The sequence below is a fragment of the Paramisgurnus dabryanus genome, chromosome 18 (genome assembly GCF_030506205.2).
Source record: "Paramisgurnus dabryanus chromosome 18, PD_genome_1.1, whole genome shotgun sequence".
Lineage (NCBI taxonomy): Eukaryota > Metazoa > Chordata > Actinopteri > Cypriniformes > Cobitidae > Paramisgurnus > Paramisgurnus dabryanus.
In genome coordinates this window covers 15,393,453-15,413,740 of record NC_133354.1, presented here as the reverse complement: position 1 = coordinate 15,413,740, position 20,288 = coordinate 15,393,453, and the positions used below count along the sequence as shown (strand labels likewise).

The window sequence follows — 20,288 nt, the reverse complement described above, 5'->3', positions numbered from 1 at the left end:
GTTTGTTAACATTCAGTTTCTATGAGAGGAAAGTACGAACAGTGCCCTTGACCAATCCTCTACATATTGGGCACTTGCGTAATGAAGGCGCACACTCTTTACACACCACTAAGTGCCCACAGGGAATAAAGACAATGTTCACCTCCTTATCCATGCACACTTTACATGTGCGCTCTTCTTGGAGTCTTCTCAACTGTTCCTCCATGGGCAAGTCTGTGAAAATGATTAAAAATGTTATGAGTCACTTAATATTAACTCTCACTTTCTGTGTGGGATCTATCTGATTCCCTTAGTGTGATGGTTGGGGAAAAAAGAGGGCCAAAATTAAAAGAAAACCTTTTCTCATGTTTGACTATACCTGAAAGATCTTGACTCGGTGATGCAGCTTCATTTGTCAGGGCTGAAATTGCAGTAAGAACAAAAAATAAATAAAAATTGGTTTTCAATATGTAGTGATTTAATTGTTTGTGGATTTCTCCCTGTTCATTTCAAGATCTCTATAAAAGCTTTTAATGCGCATCACCTTGTTTTGCTTAAGTGTTCCTAGCTACTGGTAATATCAATACAGATGTTTCAGACTGACACAGACTAACAACATGAAACATTTAAAAACTATTTGTATTGGAATGTGTGCAATTGTAAGGTAACACACCCATCAGTTCTCTCAACAGGTACACGTCATTCTTCTTGATCCAGTTGCGGAAAACCTCTGCTGCTGCGTTTCCTTTCGCCAAAACTAAATCGATGAGCTGTCCGGTTTGCTGCTTGACTGTGGTGCAGTTCCGTATAGTATCATACTCCTCCTGTGAAATAACAGTTTCCTCGAGAAGATGATCCATTAAGCTCCGTACGCTTTTCAGACGCTGCGTTAAAGCGACGTGATGTTTCTTCAGGAAAGTAAAACCATCTGTAAAGAAGCACAAGAAAGCAGTTTGTTGTGTTAGATTGAAAAGAATCAAACTCTTGGGTTGTGATGCACAATCTCATTTATAATACCTGATGCCATTTCTTCAGCGAGTAGCTCTCTTTCTTCTTCTCTTTTCTCATCTTCTGCACTTAGTAAATCAGATACCAGTTCCTGAACAGTTTTATAGTTTTCTCCACTAGTGAGTATTTTGCTCTGGACAGTTTGCTTCACCAGGCCACGTTCAAATCCCATCTCTAAGGCAGACTTTACCACAGGATTGTTCATCATCACTGCATCTTCTGAACGGTCTTCTCCTGGACCCAAATGTACAACTAAACAAAGGTTTAAAAGAAATAGGTTAATACTGGTACCTATCAGCTCACTAAAACATGCGGTGAGCCAAAAGACAAACGGTGTTAACTCTCCAAGAACCAACCTACCAGGAGGATCAACAAATTCCCTTGAGTTGCTATCTCCATTAGTCAAAAGCTGTAAGGACAGAGTGTAAGGCACAGGCATAGTATCCTTAAAGTTGTATAAAAATATTTGAACAAACTTAAGATCTTACAATGCTTTTACATACCTGTTCAAAAAGTCTTGGAAACCTTGCTTGAATCTGATGAACAAATTCTTGGCCCTTTTCTTGCAAAAGGTATTCACATCTATAAAAACATGAATATTTAAAATGCCGTCATGAGGAAAAAATTATTAAAATACACGCATTTGTCCAGTTATTTACCTCGGAAACCACTTTGCGTGTTCAACCCATGGATCGTCACCAGACTCCCAGCATCTGAGTCCACCGTCACAACAAAAGCACTTCACGTCATCATTGCGACCTAACGGTGAACAACCAAAATATTTATAGTTTTGAAAGCATGGAAGACTACAAATTCATGATTTTTAAGCAATGTGATTTAAAGCACTCACCAACATAGTAAAAGCCAGCTTTAGCCAACTGGTCTGGCCGAACGGGTATTCTTGAAGGCCAGTTGACAAACGTGAGTAATCTTTCCTCGCACTGTTGCATTGCCGAATTGGATACATTGGAAAGGCCGGCACCAGATAACGGCACATTGTCAGCACGGTCTCCACGAACAAAGCGGCAGTTTGGGTAATGCCTCTGGTGCTCGGATACTGCCCTGTCTCCTGGTTCCCAGCTGCTGAGCTGACCTCCGCAACTGAAGCAAGCCACCCTATCGCCTTGGCCAAGGTAGTAGAAACCAGCTTTGGCGAGTTCAGCCGGAGTTATGGTGGCGATCGTCCAATTCTGAAAAGTATCGAGTCGTTCCTGTTCCCGACGCATGCCGGGATTGTGACAAGCTGGCGGTCGTGGGTGAGACGTATCGTCTATACCACGGGAGGAATTTGGACTGGAAGGGGCCAGGTTGCTGAATCCCATGTTCAAGTAACATACTTGGTCCTCTGTCTGGCCTGAAGAAGGGGCGGCTGTGGTTGATGCACCCGCCGTTGCAGGCGCTGACAGTTGTAGGACCGCAACATTGCGAAGAGGAGAGAAAGCGGAATGGGAAGATGACAGGAGGTTTGCGGTAGCAGGTAAACTTTGAATGAAGCTGCAGTTAGGAGACAGATGTTTATGCTTCTCAGCGGGGCAATCTCCTGACTGCCAGTTATCGGCGGTTATATTGCACCGAAAACACTGGACACGATCACCTATTCCGGTATAATAAAATCCTGCCCGAGCGAGACTCCTCTCTGTCACTGGAGCAGAGGTAGGAAACTTAGCATATGTCGATATGCGATAGAGTTCAGAGGAGTTATCATACTGCAGATCTGCAGGGGCGCTGTTACGGCACAAACTCCGCAAGAAAGCACTATTTTGTAGGATTTCCATTAGAAAAAAGAGAGAGAAAAAAAGAGATGTCCAGCAGAGAGAAAGACTTCATTGTAACACCCTATGAAAGTGCATTAAATGATCCGTTTGAAGCAAGATTTACAGAACTAAGAAAGAAACAAAGTTAAATGAACATGAGACCAGACAAAAAATCCTTCCTGATGAAATAATTCCCCTTACAACATGACTGGATTTCAACACAAACCAGGATGGATTACTACAACATGGATTTTTTAAAAGAACTGAATACACAGTAACCTTTAAAACAATAACCCGGCATGTTAATCAAAAACAACACGGCTGGTAAATCATCTGCTTGTAAGATTTCCCAACTGCAGCTCACCCTGGATCACCATAAAAAACACCTCGACAACAATGACAAAAACATATTTTTAAATGACAAAGAACAATCATGATCAATTCAAAATTAAAACCAACGTAAAAATTTGAAAATAGGGTGTTCTTTAAAGCCTTTCTCTCTGCTGGACATCCCAAAAGGAGTCTACCCCGACATGACTGAATAGATAATCTTATAAAGAAAATTATATAAACTCCTTTGCATGTAAAACGTTGACGTAATGGATTTGTGTGTCCTTCCCCTATGATGCATTAACCTGTAAATAAAACAGAGCCAAATATTAGTCACAGAGCTAAATAAACATCTGTTTCTCAGTTTTCTTTATTTAAATACAACTAAATTTATAAACCTAAAACTGTTTTTGATCGTGTCGTCCCTGGGGGCATGGCCAAGACACTTTAGTCACTCTTCCCCCTTACTTCTTGAAAAAATTAGGAACTTCATTTAAAAAACAACATTATGTAAATTCACTTGGTTATTCCATAAATACTGGACAGAATGGGGCTTTATTAGTGCCGTTCAACTTTTTTGACATTTGGGTATAAAGTGTTTCAATGCTACAAAATATGGTGTAAAAACGTCTGAGTGCTGCCCTCTTGAACGGTGGCTACTGCAGTTGAATTTTCCTGTTGGATGTTGCGATACTGTGTGATGTAAGCGTTACGACGGGATGTAACATAGATATGACACTAGATGTCGCCTTGGCTACGGCAGTTCATTGGAACAAATGTGTCAAATAGAGCCGCCATCTTGAAACGGGGGGGAACCCTGCATCAGAGTCATTTTAGGCAATAGTGTAACGGAAATAAAATCATATATTGTCATGAATGCGATTTTCAAGGTTTTTTATCCATTCCAACAGTCAGACATATATTAGCATTAAGTCCAGAAAAAAATACAAGTTTTGATATTATGAAAATCTACTTTTTCTAACTATAATGCATAGTGCTAGTAGGCCTAACATCCATACGCCGCACAGAAGTTCAGCATCGTCCATGAATTCGAAGTACAGGTGGAGATAGGAGCATTTCCTAGCTACTTCCTATGACAAGACCCCTGTTCCAAGATGGCGGCAGTTTAGAACCCCCAGGGCAACATCTAGTTAGGGCTGGGAAAAGATTAATCGCATACAAAATAAAAGTAATTTTTTGCATAATACATGTGTGTGTACTGTGTGTAATTATTGTGTATATTTAACCACACACACATACATATACTTCATGTCAGAGTTTTTTTATATATATCATTTTTTTAATTTATATATAATATAGAATATATAAAAATATAAATAAATATATATACACATGTAAATGTTACTTAAATACATACATGAATGTGTGTGTATTTATATGAACATAATTACACAGAGCACACACTCATATATTATGCCAAAAATCACTTTTATTTTGTATGCGATTAATCGCGATTAATCTTTTCCCAGCCCTTGTATATATCTATGGGGATGTAAGCAGGTTCAAGCTCACCACACCCTTGTTACAATCTCAGCACACCCTTGGTACGAGCTCAGTTCGTCCCCTCTATCTCCGTTGGGGTCTACCTAATTTTCTTGCATTTTTCAAATATTGCCAGTGGGTAGAGTCAGGCTCTGACAATGGGTTAGTTACGCTTTAAGTTAGTAGTGTGAAGGATTATTATTTGTTGACGGCAGAGCTCCTGCTTCCAACCAGTATGATGACACGTGCCTGTATGTTTTAAGGATGGATGGACCTATTCAAGTCATACTTAGTGCTTTGGATCATGCTCTGGCTGAAATGGAAACACGTTTTAGTGAATGTATTTCAAACGTGGGTACTGCGTTTGCCGCTCTTGACCCAGAGAGCAAGACCATTTAGATGTCGAGGCTATAAAGCCCATCATGGATTTAACAAATTGTTAAATTGTGGAAAAAGAATGCGTCGTTGTTAAGCTTTACCAGAATTGAGATTGAGGTAAGTCAGCAGATGACAATAATGAGTCTTCCCTCTAAACACAAAGTTTTTGAAGTTACACCCAGTGTTTTGTCTGCACTGCAAGTTGCTGTTGGGCTTTCATCACCACGTGCTAAAGAACATCTTCATGGACCACAGAGGAGCGAAGAGCCACACTTGTAAGGCTCAGCTTTCAAGTAAAACCTTATGAAAACCTTATTTGCAACAAAAGATTCTTATACGTAATGCTTCCTCCTCTCCTCGCTTGCAGCTATTCTAAAGGTAAAATGGCTTTTTTCTTTTGTTTATTATGTTGTAGCTCTGTGTCAGTAACACTGTTTTTGTTGCCATTATTATTTGTCTAACTTTTCCATGTGTAGTCTTTCTATTAACGTTATCATGATAACAAAAGGTTTTTAAAAGTATAATAATAATGATTATAGTGATAAAATAAGGCGCTTTGTTCCGTATGTCCTGGTGCAGAGTTACACTGGTTTTAAAATGATTGCATTGTACTGAATGAGTATTTCCTCCTTTTTTAACCGGACACTCCTGTCTCAGTCAACCAATCAGCACATCACACCTGGCATTTTGTTTCTCTATGTGCTTTCATTCCTAGTTTATCTGTACATATACATTTTGTATTTCAAATGTATTTCTGTTGGGTCTTACTTAATTTTCGTTTTAACCCGTTTTAGTGACCCTCTGTCTGATCAAATGTTTGACTTTCTGATTCATTTTAAACAGGAGGCTGATTTAGGCAGTTGGTATGCATTTCCTGCTTAACGTACACTGCCAACTGATACTTGAGGTCGATGACAAATTCATCCGGAAACGGAATAAAATATCTGTAGATTCTGACCACTGAGTAGGGGGCGCGGATTAACTGCGGTTTCGTGCTCGGAAATACGGACACGGTACAAGCAGTCAGACGGTGTTTTTCCATGACGCTGCCATTACACGCCCAAGCCTTTGCGGAACAGATAAGTCATTCTTCTGCTCGAAGGAACAAAACCGAAACTATGTAACAATACACCAAATGTTACCAAAAGGTTTGTTAGTTAACGAGAGGTTAAAAAATACGGACTCACCGTTGCTATGATTTTTTTGTTGGTACTCAACAGCACCAAATGTCCTTACTTCTGCTTTTGTTGCTTTGAGTCCGCCGTGGCAACCGGAAATCCCTTTTACGTTACGTCATTTACCAATGGTGACTCAAAAATGTTATACATATTAATATATCACAAACGACAGTCAGTGAAAAAACAGCTGAAGTCATTTTTTTATTTACAGTTTCTACATAAAATCATCCTGCATAATGTATAGAGACCATTCTTTAAAAACATTGATATCTTTAAACCTCAAGAGAGTGTTGCTAGGCCAAAAAAAATATCACATTCCCAAAAACTGCTCTAAAAATAACATACGAAATTTGTTTTTCATTTTAGAACTACTTCTGCCTGAAACATACATATCAAATATTAATTACATTTGTGGAAATTTTAACATTTTAAATGCCCATTTGTTTACATTAACCCTTGTTTTTTTTTAACAGAAAAACAAAAAACTAAATATTTTCCAAAAAACACATTTGAACTACCATGTAATGATTATTATTATTTATACCCTGGGATGGTTCAAAGATTGGTAGCAACATTGATTTTGATGCATTGTCATTTTTTTAACAAGGTCAGATTTTATAAAAAATCACACTTGTTATCCTAAAGCCACAAAATGACACCTTCCCAAAACCTGCTCTAAAAATATCCTACCTCAATAATCTTTTTCCACTTTAAATTATTCAGTCATGATGATTCTAACATTTCAAAATGCATCGACAACTACAGAAAATTCTACTATTTGAAATAATATTTATTTTTAATGTCCTTTCTAATGTTTATATATACATAAATTCACAAAATGTATCACTAAAGTAGTGATGTGAGCAGTTGACTGCATCCAGTGAAATGAATGGGTCTCTATGGGCCTCTGCTGGTTGAAATGATTTATTTCCTAAACTGTCATTCTTTTATAATTCAGTTTTTTTTTCTAAACTCCTGATGGCCAAATATAACGTGTGCATACGATGGATACTTCACTATCTCATGATTCCCGGGAGAGGAGTTATTCACATAGACAGTAAAAGAAATGGATACAGCGACCCCATTGGGATTCAATGGAGAGAAGTCAATTAGAAGCATGCACTTCCTGGGGGTCGAGCGTACTGCGCAGACTCAAACTGAGCTTAATGACGTAGATGTCACGTTAGCAACCTGTCTGACAATTGTAAGTCTTCTAATAGTTGTGCCAAGAGAAATCTGAAACACCCACCAAATCTTACAGAGACGGCGAGCGTGAACAGAAGCACATTTTGGTAAGTATTCTGATTAATAATCTCCATTGACTTTATGCCTCCACATCCACCCCATTGCCTCAAAAACAGTAAAAGATTTCCTACGAGCTTCTCCTCCAGTCCATACAGTAATTTCTCTACTGTGCGACAAATTATACGCAGGTTATGATGCAATCGTTAGCTTATTTTTACAAAAACTGCTTCTACTGGGCCATAACGTAAGATACATGGTAATGGAGCCTTTTATACATTTTTGTGTTTCTTAAGAAATAATTAATGGACAAATGGAGTCTTTAAACGCCTCAGATGTAAAGATATTCGCTGTCAAAGTGACGCCAAAATGAATGGGAGTCAATGGAATGCTTACAGCAGGTGGGGGTTCGCTAAGCAATGGCGGCGCCCCGGGAAGCTTCAATAAAATATGACACCCTGCCTCCCTAGTTATCCGACAAAGAAGATGACGCGTATTCGCACTGGAATGACATGACGTGATGACGACGTATTTCACATGATGTAGCAACATGGCGGATGTAGTACGTCCGAAGCCGTTTCTCAATTTCAAAGAAGGATCCGTTTTAAATACTCTTTTGTACCAGTCTCATCAAAATTTTAAACCAAAACTTTAAGTAGATTTGTAATAGATAGGCCTGAAAAGTGTGCAATAACTCTGTTCTGTGCAATAACTAGGTGTTCTGTACAGTTGTTATTTGTATATTTTATTTATTTATTTATTTATTTTTTATTTTTTTTATTTACTTATTTATCTGTGTATTTATTGTTCACAATGGCAGCTGCTTCTTTGCACTACGCACTTTGGAGTCCATGACAAATTTCCCTGAGGGGACAATAAAGTATATTCTAAATTCTAAATATTCTAAATCCTCAGAAACCAGAATTTCAAGGATGCTACGTCATCAACATCGGTCAAGGGCCTGTTCCAATGTCAAGGATCCTCGGAATTTCAGCCAAGAACTTAGTCCTTCGTTCGAAAATATCTCATATACAGGAAAGGATGCATATGTGTATCCTTCGTGCTCTTCGCGCGCTGAAATTACCCACAATCCTATGCGTGCAGCGCAGAAAGCACACCTTTCAATGGCCCTGTCCCAAATGGCACACTCCGGACTTGTGGTCCTCCTCAGAGTCCACACTTTGATGACATCACGTAGTCCAGACTTTAGGGACCCTTGATGCGAGTCCACGTGGGTGCACCAGAGTCGTATTTTGGGACAGACTCGAGCATCACACCGGAAAATAGGTAGAGAAGTTGCCCGTCAGTGTGAACTCCTCCCTTCCGTCGTCTGATTGGTTCGATTGCCCTTTCGCAAGGACTTCTGGGTTGGCAAAGTGCGCGAAGCCTGCTGCAGTGCGGGCTTCGCTGAAGACCGCATCAAGGGGGCAAAGGAGGCGCTGATGAGCACACTTCAAAGCGTAAAAATGACAGATGGGACACCCTACGGACTCGTAGACTAAGCGAGAACGCGCAATTTAAGGCCACGAGACCGAAAGTCCACATGAAGTGCGCCATTTGGGACAGGGCCATTGACGCAATGACGTGCACTTGCAAGCCAGTTCCATTTAAGTGTTCTCCGAATGCTTAAAAGGAGCCTCACCTAGCCTCTGAAGGAAGTGACTTCTCCTGAGTAAGGACTAGTCCTGCCAAGGAAGTATCCTTGACATTGAGAAAAGGCCCCTATCTCATTCATACTACCAGGATTCATACTATACAGTACCTACTTCTTTTAACGGTAAGTATAGGTACTTCAAGGCCCCACCATCCCTTGTGACCGGTAGTAAAGAAAATTTTTTAAGGAGGGGATTAGCATTTTTGATTACAAATTATACGTTTTTTTTTTTTTTTTAAATAATGAACCTCACAGACAAGTCATTTGTAAAAAAAATACCACACTATTCCAAAACAAATAGGCTTTATGCCCAGCTGCACTATTTCCTGATCTTCAGCCAGCTCCTTCTCATATCTGCCATTATTGGACAAACTGATTAATCCAGGTGTGCCTGACCTCAGTAGTCACAAACAAACTGATTAATCCAGGTGTGCCTGACCTCAGTAGTCACAACAACAATAATCAGACACACCTGGATTAATCAGTTTGTCCAATAATGGAAGACATGAAACAAGGAGCTGGCTGAAGTTCAAGAAGTAGTGCAGCTGGGCATAAAGCCTTTTAGTTTCTTTTTCACTGTGACTTTAAAGTGTCTTCTTTAAAAAAGACAGAGATTATGCTTCTAGACCAAAAAAAGTCAGTGTTATATTAATTTAAAGCCGCACATTACATTTTACTCCACACACACCTTAAAAGGGTAAAATAATTTATATCGTAGAGTACAGTAATCCGCATTTTCCTATTAAATTAATAGTTAACAGAAAAACTCTAGTAACTGCTTTGTAGCCTGTAGTTCTACTAAATCACATGTCTCATTTCTATGATCAAAAAAAGTTATAACACTAAAAGAAATTAAAATAAACCCCAACAGTGCCACCTGGTAATTTTTACAATGATTTTTATTTTCTTACCTATTGTAGACTACGTTGGCTGTGGATAACTCGGAGGCCCAGTTCCGATGAATGTAGAATTATTTTAAGAAGTAACTCAATAAACAGAAATGTAATTAGTCATGAACGGAAAGCTGGGGACTTCCCGTAGAAGGTTCTCACTGCGGAACATAACATCCAGGGGGCGGGGTTGGATCTAGATCTAGATTCAACTCCTCCCACTTTATATAATTTGTTCCGCCAAATGAACCAGTATATTTGGGTTGTTGCTGCAAGCAATTAGTTGCAACCTGTGGACGCCAACCTCTTATCAATTTAAGTGTCCGTTTGATTAATAATTTAGTCGAGAAAGATTCATTATTTAGAAAGTATTCCGGACAGTGTGATATCACTGAAGGGATTTATTTGTACATTATCCCACTTATTACACAGCTACATACGAGTAAATATAAAAACAAATTTATTTGATATCTTTTATTAGCACATTTAAAAAGAAAAGGAAACCATCTACGAGGGAAACCAGTTTCCTAATGGGTGTAAGCAAAGAGACGAGATCGGACGAGATATAACTTACGTCAGAGCTCAGCCTTATATTGGTCCGGACAAGAATGTGACAAGGCAGTTCTTTTATTAAAACGTTTGATAACAGTTGAGAAATATGAACGGCACTGTGCTTTCTATTTACAAAAATCGCAGCTCTCCCTTTTACTCGAAGCAATGTGGCGGCGCCGTTGATATATCTCAGCAACAGAACACATCGGTGGGGAGTCTGAGGGCTTCCCATTCGAACCCACTCACAAGACGGTCCAGACCAAAGATTATTTATTTTTCAGACTTGTAACGTTAGTATCTCTACACTGTAACTTTACATTAAGAAAACGAATAAAAACATTTGCTGTTTGTTTTAGTCCTTTACTTGTTTCTTCCCATTTGTTTATGAACGGAAGTAGCAACATCGGTGACGCCTACCACAGTACCACGTCCAACACCCGATCAGAAAAGACATGCAGAACCCATGGGCAGAACCACACCAGACGCTAGCTAGCAGTCTGATGGCGAAAGATGGTGGAGCAATCTGATTTTGAACTATTTTTTACAGTCTATGGTTTTGGACCGTTTTAATGTTTAAACGACGTTGTTAGATAGATAATAAAATAATTATCGTTAGTGTCATATTAACAAAAGACAACTGACTATAGAAAAATTGATATATTTAAAGGTATTTTCAAGTATTTCTTACAACAAAATGCATTTTAAAAGTTAATATTAAAGTTGATCCATTTTTTGTGTTAACAAATGACAAACAATAGATATTGAACACAAAGATTAATGCAAAGTTCAAAACCACAAGTAAAAGACTTGGGGAATTATGGTAGAAACATTACTATTACTCATTTGTTACTCATACATGCTATTAAAACAAGCAGTTGTAATATAGAACAGAAGTTGTATGTTAATGTAAGAGACAATTTCACCATTTATTTTAATAGAAATTTTTACCTTCCAATGTAGTACTTAAATTCAGAAATTTACAAAATAATCATTTTCATATCATGTGCTTAGCTCCATCACAGAAAGAATGATAAAGCATGTACAACACACAACAATATTATTATCTAAGGATATTATTATCTAGGCTTCACAAAAATGAACCCACTGACAAAAAAGAGAAAAAAAGCTGTATTCATACATTTTATCAAAATGGCTACAAACAAGATTGATACAATTAATACAAAATACTTGAAAAAATATTATTTAGCACAACCTGTCTAATATAATGAATGCATAACATATATACATGACACTGAATTTTCAAATGTTGTTTCACAAATCCTACATTTACAAGCTGAAGCTAATACATGTATTAATAATCTATCTGTGTTTTTACAAATAGTTACAATAAGAGCACTTCATTTCCAGAAAAATCCCCTATACCAAATAAATGATATAAGACATACACATGCCTTTTAAATGGATCAATACAGAGGTAAGCAAATGTCTGCTCATTTTCTATTCCAGATGGGTAGCACAATCCAGATGCATCCTAAAAAAAACATTTTCATTATGATTGGTTGTCATTTTTGAGGTGTGACAATTTATCTGACCATATTCTGTTAAGGCAACAATGACAGTGAAAAAATTATGCCACTCTCTAGGCTACAGTTAGGATAGGGTTATCTATTACATAAACAAGCAAAGTTGCTTAAAGTTTCAAAACTCCTTCTTCTGTGGAATGCAAAAGAGATGTTAGGTAGTGTTAGGGACTTACAGCCTCAGTTACGGTTTACCGTTAAATGATGCACTAAAAGTAAACATTAGGTGGTTGTAAGTCCCTTATAACATTCTGATTAATATCTTTCTTTGTGTTTCAAATTTAAAAGTACCTTGTGTTCCATTAGTAAGAAAATTAATCATACAGGTTTGCAACAACACGAGGGTGTGAAAACGATGACAAAATTCTAACTAATCTATAAAGGCACACAAGAAACAAGTTAAGGTACATACATAAGCAGAAACTTTTAAGATCGTTGAGACCACACTGATCTCTTTTAGGTCTGGATCCTTCTGAACACTGTGGAACACATTAAACAAGTTTGTCATGCCGTACATCTAAATCAAGTATCAAGTTAAGTGTTAAAAGAGACATTAATATTTACAAAACAGAAATCGAAAATATCTCTAAAATCCTCACCTGACCATATCTTTGTATATTATTTTTGCTATGTTAATGTACGGGTCAACGACATCCTCATACTGGCAAAGTTCACCTCCTAAGACCACATGCTTAAACAGTCTGAACAAAAATTCCTGACGATCACTTGCACTGATTATATGATAATTGTCAGAATCCTCTTCCAGCAAAATCTTTCAGAAAGCATGCCAAAATAAAAAGAAAACAACAAAGATTTTTATCAAAACACTTTTGTAGCAATGGCTCAGTAATAAAAAAACATAAAAAAAGACTCATACCATTCTTAACTCATCAAAGTCAGGGTATATTTCATGGTAACATTTAACAATCTGTCCAGAGGGCCGCAAAATTCCATTTGAGTAAACTGGATCAAATATATCCACTGACACTTTTGTACAGGGAACAACTTCTGCATTTACATGTGTGATGTCTCTACCTGCGAATAGGTGAAAAGACATTTTAGCCTATATGAAAATACAGCAATAGTATTGTATACAATTCAAGTTTAAAGCACTTATTATCATGTATCATTTACACATACCCAATAGTGTCCATGATCCAGAGCTATCAAGTACCTTTAAATTGTTCTTTACATGGGGATCTTGAAAGAAGTCCTGAAAATACATATTGGCATATTTTGATATATTTTATTGATATATTTTAATGTTTCTGCTAAAGATAAGGTAAAAAATAATGTTCAAATATATACCCAGACAAAGTCATTTGACCTATAAGGCTGAAAAGACTGATCAAAGTTGAAAGCCTGGGTGGTTATTCGACCCAGCATGGACCTAAAAGGGAATTTTTGGTAAACAGATTTAACAATCATTATTATATATTCATTATTTGCTGAAATATACAGTAAAACAATTATAAAATGCATTTTACAGCATGCCCAAAATACATTTTAAATGCAGAAAAATATAACATATTATATAACTTAAATGTTTAAGATTAAACATTGTTCCAACATACTGTTATAATAAATAAAAAACTACAGCGATACATTTAAAGAGTGCAATGATAGATCAGCAAACCTCTCATTTTAAACCATCTAGAGCAGGGGTTCTCAAAGTGGTGTCCGAGGACCCCTGGTGGAATAGTTCACCCAAAAACGAAAATTCTGTCATCATTCTCATCATACTCACCCTCATGTTGTTTTAAACCTGTATGAGGTTTTTAATTTTGATGAACACAAAAATATATTTTGATAAATGATGATAAGCACACAGCTGATTGTAACCATTGACTTCCATAGTAGAAAAACAAATATTATGGAAGTATTGTAATAAATGATGAAGATAAATGATTGTATTACTAAGTTTACGGTACCCATTGAATTCCATCATATTTGTTTTTCTTACTATGGAAGTCAATGGTAAATCAGTTGTGTGTATACCTTCATTTATCAAAATATCTTCTTTGTGTTCATCAGAAAAAATAAATTCATACAGGTTTAGAACAACATGAGGATGAAAAATTATGACAGAATTCTCATTTTTTGGGTGAACTATCCCTTTAATGCTTAGCCAGGAATCTTTGAAAGAATTTGTTATAAATGATATAATTTTGTAGTATTATTAATAAGGGTATCATTTAATATGAGGACCACCTAAGAACCATGTCAATCTTGCTACTGCTAATTTTATGAAAGTTTTAAAGATATTTTAAACTGCTGATTCCAAATGTAATTTGAAGTGTTGAATTAACATGATTCAGGAGAGAATGTTTTTTATCACTATTAAACAAGCATAAAATATGCTTTAAAACAAAACTATGCTTAGTAGCATAAATGTTAAAATGTTAAAGGGGTCCTTAAAAGTGTTTCTGCCCTGTAAGAGAACCCCTCAGGGGTAGAGGACCAAGTTTAATTTGTGCATAACACTTAACTTTAGGTTTGACTGTGCAGATTTCCTGCATAGCCGACTATTATAGGATTATATAATCATGTGTGTATCAACACCATATATGGAATAAGTAGGAGTGAATAATGTTTACAAAGATCATTTCGTGATTAAAGAGCAAGTCTGGTGACGCCAGTGCCAACATCTATCATGCTTAATGTTGATTGGAATCAACGAGCAAATAAAATAAACAAATCTCTTTAATCTGCTGCAAAGAGATAAGGCCAAAAAGACTAAACTTGCAAACAAAGAGCGAGACTAAATACATTACACAGTGTTTTATTTTTGAAACAGAAAAAGGTTTTTACCCATTATATGACGTTTGCTTTTTCCTCGAGTCAGTGTTGCACCACACTAAAAATGAGGGTTTGCGTGTATGCAAAACATATCGTATTACATTTCATGACTGATGTGTCACTGTATACTCACCAGTTAATAATGTAAAATTTAATCAAGACTTAGTTATTTAGTAACTAACCTGGCATATGTTCTTACCATTTCATCAGTAGTCCTGTTACCTTTGGGTCTTGCTGAAACGTGAATTTTTTATTGGAAAGTAGATTGAAGGTGTAGGCTTGCTCAAATGAAAGTTTGTCCTCCGCCATGTTGATTGTGAAGAGTTACCATGACAACAAAAACGGTGTTGTCGACTTCATGCGGCGCTGCGCAGACTGATCGACGTATGACATCGACAAGCACAGCTCTCGCGATACTTTGATGTCATACCTTTGATCTGGGCGCCGCATAAAGTTAAACATTTCATTTGATTTTGTGTTTTGAATGAACGTATTTTTTATAAACAGATTTTGTGAAAGACTACAAATCATTTATCAATAAATATTTATCAAACAGTTGTACATTTTCTATCAGTTAAATTTTGTTTACTGTTAAGCGTGGATTCAACATGAATTTAAAGCCAACCTGATTTTAATTTAGATTTTTTGTTACTATTATTATTTTTATGCAATACATATGAAAAATAGATTATAATTTCTAGAACTTTTCAAGCTTTTTGCGGGGTAAAGTCATGCACTGCTTTTTATAATATTGCATACTCAGCAGAACCGTTTAATGTCCAACAGATGTGTTGCTTAAAGGGCACATACTGTACTTTTGAAATCTGACTAGGACATTTAATTTTTTTGCATAAATTCCAACAGTAAGCTACAGTGCAACTCACATTTACAATTATGCATTTGCCAATTGCTTCTATGAAAGCAACATTGTATATAACTTATAAATGCATCGGTATGCATGATTCATATTTTACATTACATCAAAAAATAAACACATTTTAAATGAAAATAAATTTTCCAGTCCAAGCGGTCCACGTGTCTTGAAGGCAGGATGTTTAATAGTGTTTTAATTGCGTCATGTGGAGTTTCATGTCCCAGGACACCGCTGTGTTTCTGGAAGGAATGCATTTACGTATGCTGTCCTGGCCCTGCGGATTCCCACTTCAACAGTAAGAAGTGTCGCATTTCAGCATCTGGTTTTCATAGCCGATACAGGATGTTGTTGAAGTCCAATAAAGCAACAGTACTTTAAAAAATGACACAGAATTGGTCTGGACAACAACTTTTTGTTGGGGTGTGGACAGCTGTGTAAATGTCTTTTAATTTGTGGTTGTTCCGATGCCAAAGAGGGCAGTCCCATCCCACAGGACACGTGAGAAAATGACCACCTCATAGAAAGGTGCACATCTGTACACTTCTACACGTGGAGCTGCAAAGACCAAAATGATCTGGATAACTCTATTTTTGTTTCATATTTTTTCTTATCTTTTTGCATCATCAGATCTGCATGTGGTGAGTGTTGTAAACTTTTGCTTTGTGTCAGCTGTGATTCATCAATAACATGAATAATGCTCCTCATTATCAGTCTTATGAAATATTATGAAATCCAGTACATAGCATGTATGTTGTTTCATACAAAATGGAAGGTGCACAATACAAACATTTTAACATTTTGTTGGAAAAAAAACTTGTCTTTTAAATATTTTTGCTATACCATCTGTTATTTTTTTTCATATCAGAATACCAGGAACATTCATCACGATGAACCAGTAATATTAAATGAACAATCTGAAGATGTGTCTTTTCAAAGCCAAAAAGAATATAACAGCGGTACTGGCAAAGACAAGTGCACAATGCCATGTGAAATGACTGCAAAACTAATGCGTGATGAGAAGCATTCCCTGTGCAGTAGGTGTTTTACCTGTTTGTGCACGAAATAGAGTGATTTATTTCAATCATGTACACATTTAATTTTTTTCTCTTAAAGGTTCTTAAATAGTTTAATGCTGGTTGTGTATATTAGGTATCCTCCAACATACCATGGTATCATATACAAGAAGCACCAGAAAGTTGATTAGAGACCTCATTGATGAACAGCAGAAGACTTTGGAGATCCTCTCAAGTCAGGTATGTGTAAAATGTAAAACAAATAACCTCTTCTTCAGTGGCATGTTCAAAACATTGCTTTTAACTCAAAACCTTTCTGTTTCTTAAGATGATTGAACTTATGACCAAAGTAAACACACTGAGTTTAGATGTACAGAGAAGCAACAGCGACGTCTTTTCCATTCACCCTATGCAGTCCCACGGTAAGATTTTTAGGATCCCTTCAAACTTTTATAAAAAAATAAATCTTTGCAGTGAAATCCCTTTTGTTTTCCCAGGAAGAGATTGTAGTGACATCAAAGAGACACTAGGGGCAGTATCTCCGAAAATCCCTAGTGGAATTTACATCATTCAGCCAGAAAACACAGATGTTTCATTTGAGGAAAGTACCTTGTTCTACTTTTGTTTGAAAATGTCAAGCCACAGTTGTTTTAATCAGAAGTAAAACAAACATATAATATCAGGTATGCGCCTATGATTTATTAAGTGTGTTCAACTGGACGTCTAACAGGTGTTTTGTGAGATGGATTACATGGAAGGTGGATGGACGGTAATCCAAAGAAGAACAGATGGTCTCACTGACTTCAAAAAAGTGTGGTCAGAGTACTTGGATGGTTTTGGACACTTACCAAGTAAGTTGCACCTATTAATCTTGCCAAAATGAGATACCTTTGAATGAACAAAATAAACTGAAATTGGAATAAAATGCTTTTTTACTTTATCCGTTTTGTCTCCTAAGGTGAACATTGGTTGGGTCTGAGAAAGGTCTTGTATATTTTGAATCAGAGGAACACACGTTTCCAGCTGCATGTGTCTCTGGTCTCGCAAGATGATTCCACAGCCTATGCTTCGTATGACAATTTCTGGCTTGAAGATGAAACCAAATTCTTCGCATTACACCTTGGCAGATATGCCGGTAGTGCAGGTCAGACATTCATTCATTTCATTCTCATCATGCTACCATTCTGTGGTGGAATTTAAAAATCTAGGTTAAGCTACTTTCTGTTGGTCAACTGCTACAGGATTGCATTATCAGCAAAAAGATCATGAGCTTGATTCCCATGGTGTAGTTGAATGCACTGTAAGTCACTTTGAATCAAAGCATCTTCTTAATGCATGAATGAAAATGTAGCCCAATAACGTTTAAGGGGGGTTCTCTTATAAAATAATTGCATGGAAGGGTTAATCTGCTAAAATTCACATTCCCTGAGCTAAACATTACATTCTTGGGGACGTTCAACATGGAGACATGAAAAAAGTCCCTTGGCAACAATGTTAAAGTAGCCCAATTCCAAAGGAGGGAAAACCGTGGACTTGGCAACCCTGTTTCTTGTAGCTCAGCTGGGAGAGTCTGGTAGACTCATCTAATGCATGCATTTTGACAAAATGCTATTTATTAATCTGTATGTAAAACATACAGTTTCTGACTTTATGTACAGTCTTAATGATCTTTTTAAAGTAGTTATGTCACTAGTTTAGTAAATATAAAGTTTAATTTGATCTCTCTTTTTCTGCAGGGGATGCATTCAGAGGATACGACCAAGAGCATAACCAGGAAACGGCTCCATTCAGTACCTCTGATGTTGACAACGATGGCTGTAGTCCATTTTGCACTTTTGATGAGAAAGCCGTTGAGAGCTGCAGCGTGCATCAGAACAACACAGGATGGTGGTTTAACCAGTGTGGCAAGGCAAATTTAAATGGCTCACAAATGGACCATGATCACTCTAACCAGTCACATATTCGCTGGGATACCTGGACAAAGAACGGCATACCTGTCAAAATCAAATCGGTGACTATGAAGATCAGGAGGGTTGAGGTCCCGAACTCAAAATAAATTACTAAGGCTTAGTCGTTGATCAAGAATGCACTTTTATTTTCCTTTCATAAAAATAAAACATCTGGTTTTGCGATGCATCAAGGCCCTATATTTACAAAGCCACAATATTTGAAGAGTTTGGTTCCAAAACGCAATAAACGGCATTTAATTACTGCAAAATTCAGTATTGTATCTGGTCAGTACTACAAAGTAAATTCTTTATTTTACTCAAAAAAGTGTTATTTTGTCATCTTTACTCCCTTTTTTTCCAAACCGTGACAAACGCCAGTCTTCATTCTCTGCAGAATTAAATAAATCCCCTTAACCAATCACAGCGCACCATTCCACACATTGTAAACAATGATGGCGGCGCGTTAAATACACACAGAATCCTAGTTTTCCTCATTTACTTTGTACTTCATGATCAAACAAAAACAAAATAATACTTTTGATGGCATTGCTATGTCATGCTAACACATTGGCCCCAGAGGATCTTATGAAAAACTTTCCATTATTTAACAGGATCAAAACATTTTACAGCTGATCGCTGTCAAAAAAATGTAAACATTTTTTATCAGTGTATACCACTAGTCAACTTAGGCTTCAGTCACACCAAAAGCGCTTTAAACGCTTGCAAACGCAAGGCGCGACGCACTGCCTTTTTTAAAAAAAGAGCAGTGAGACGCGGCTTTTCATATTGCTAAGCAACCACCGAGTAAGCTGTCTTGTCAATCAAATATTGAAGCGTGAGCGCTCTTTTGATGTTAACTGTCATATCAGCAGAAACTTTAAAAAGAGGACGCTTGCTCTGACCTTGTTTGAGGGTGAGAGGTGCACAAACACACAGGAGAGAGTGAGCGAGTGGTGTCCGGTTCTTCAAAGCAACTGTAAACTTCCCTCATCACAACGTAAGGCCCGCCTCTCCCCTCATTCGATTGGACAATGGAAAGACACGAATGACGTCGGGCGCTTCTCCGCTCTCAGCGCTCCTTCAAAAACGCGTGCGCGGCAGGCGGCAAAAAACCGCAAGGCGCTCGGCGCGCATAAACAGCGCGCAAACGCGCCCTGCCCATAGAATATCATTCAAAAAAGGCGCCTGCAACTGCCATAAACGCTATTGGTGTGACTGGCCCCTAAATGAATATAACATGGCAAAGATGAATGCACATTTATATATTGATTCAATAGATTTATTGCATTTTGAAAAAAAAAACGTGTCATGGATTTATTGCATTCTGCGAAAAAATAATCAGTTTTTATAATAAATCTTTGAAAATAAAATTATAGATTTGAATTTTTTATATTATTATAACCTAAAGATGCTATGTGAAAGTTTGTCACTTTCTTGGAATAGAAAACACATTTTTACTGAAATTATGGATTTATTACGTTTTGGAACCAAACTCTTAATTTATACTATGTCATAATTATGAATAAAGGGCTGTTGTTTGTCTACTAAAATGTTATCTTTTCAAGCAACTAGTTTTAAAACAAATATCTACAGCTGTAAACAGCATTTAAAAAAGTCTGAACTGACTGCTGTTTGCATGACACA

The 20,288-nt window shown here is 37.0% G+C and overlaps 3 protein-coding genes across 4 annotated transcripts; 1 reads left to right on the top strand and 2 right to left on the bottom strand.

Moving 5' to 3' along the window:
- Position 1: 1 nt before the first annotated feature.
- Positions 2-10,094, bottom strand: birc2 (baculoviral IAP repeat containing 2). Of its 2 annotated transcripts, none has more exons than XM_065286911.2 (9): positions 9,938-10,094; positions 1,838-3,376; positions 1,647-1,746; positions 1,491-1,569; positions 1,348-1,396; positions 997-1,239; positions 653-907; positions 359-400; positions 2-213 (listed from the first exon to the last, which is right to left on the bottom strand). In XM_065286911.2, exons 2-9 carry the CDS (start codon positions 2,760-2,762, stop codon positions 20-22), a joined length of 1,887 nt encoding a protein of 628 aa, XP_065142983.1. In that variant the 5' UTR covers positions 2,763-3,376; positions 9,938-10,094; the 3' UTR covers positions 2-19. The 2 variants fall into 2 exon arrangements, with proteins under 2 accessions (XP_065142983.1, XP_065142982.1); XM_065286910.1 differs by lacking the exon at positions 9,938-10,094 and adding an exon at positions 6,140-6,290.
- Positions 10,095-11,110: 1,016 nt separating this feature from the next.
- Positions 11,111-15,387, bottom strand: cfap300 (cilia and flagella associated protein 300). The gene is made up of 7 exons (XM_065286913.1): positions 15,008-15,387; positions 13,318-13,399; positions 13,150-13,222; positions 12,887-13,044; positions 12,609-12,781; positions 12,422-12,488; positions 11,111-11,960 (listed from the first exon to the last, which is right to left on the bottom strand). Exons 1-7 carry the CDS (start codon positions 15,115-15,117, stop codon positions 11,811-11,813), a joined length of 813 nt encoding a protein of 270 aa, XP_065142985.1. The 5' UTR covers positions 15,118-15,387; the 3' UTR covers positions 11,111-11,810.
- A 687-nt stretch (positions 15,388-16,074) lies between these two features.
- Positions 16,075-19,330, top strand: angptl5 (angiopoietin-like 5). The gene is made up of 8 exons (XM_065286912.2): positions 16,075-16,320; positions 16,548-16,716; positions 16,832-16,935; positions 17,024-17,117; positions 17,193-17,297; positions 17,427-17,546; positions 17,654-17,839; positions 18,432-19,330. The coding sequence occupies exons 1-8, from the start codon at positions 16,252-16,254 to the stop codon at positions 18,749-18,751; spliced, it is 1,167 nt and encodes a 388-aa protein (XP_065142984.1). The 5' UTR covers positions 16,075-16,251; the 3' UTR covers positions 18,752-19,330.
- The last annotated feature ends 958 nt before the right edge of the window (positions 19,331-20,288 follow it).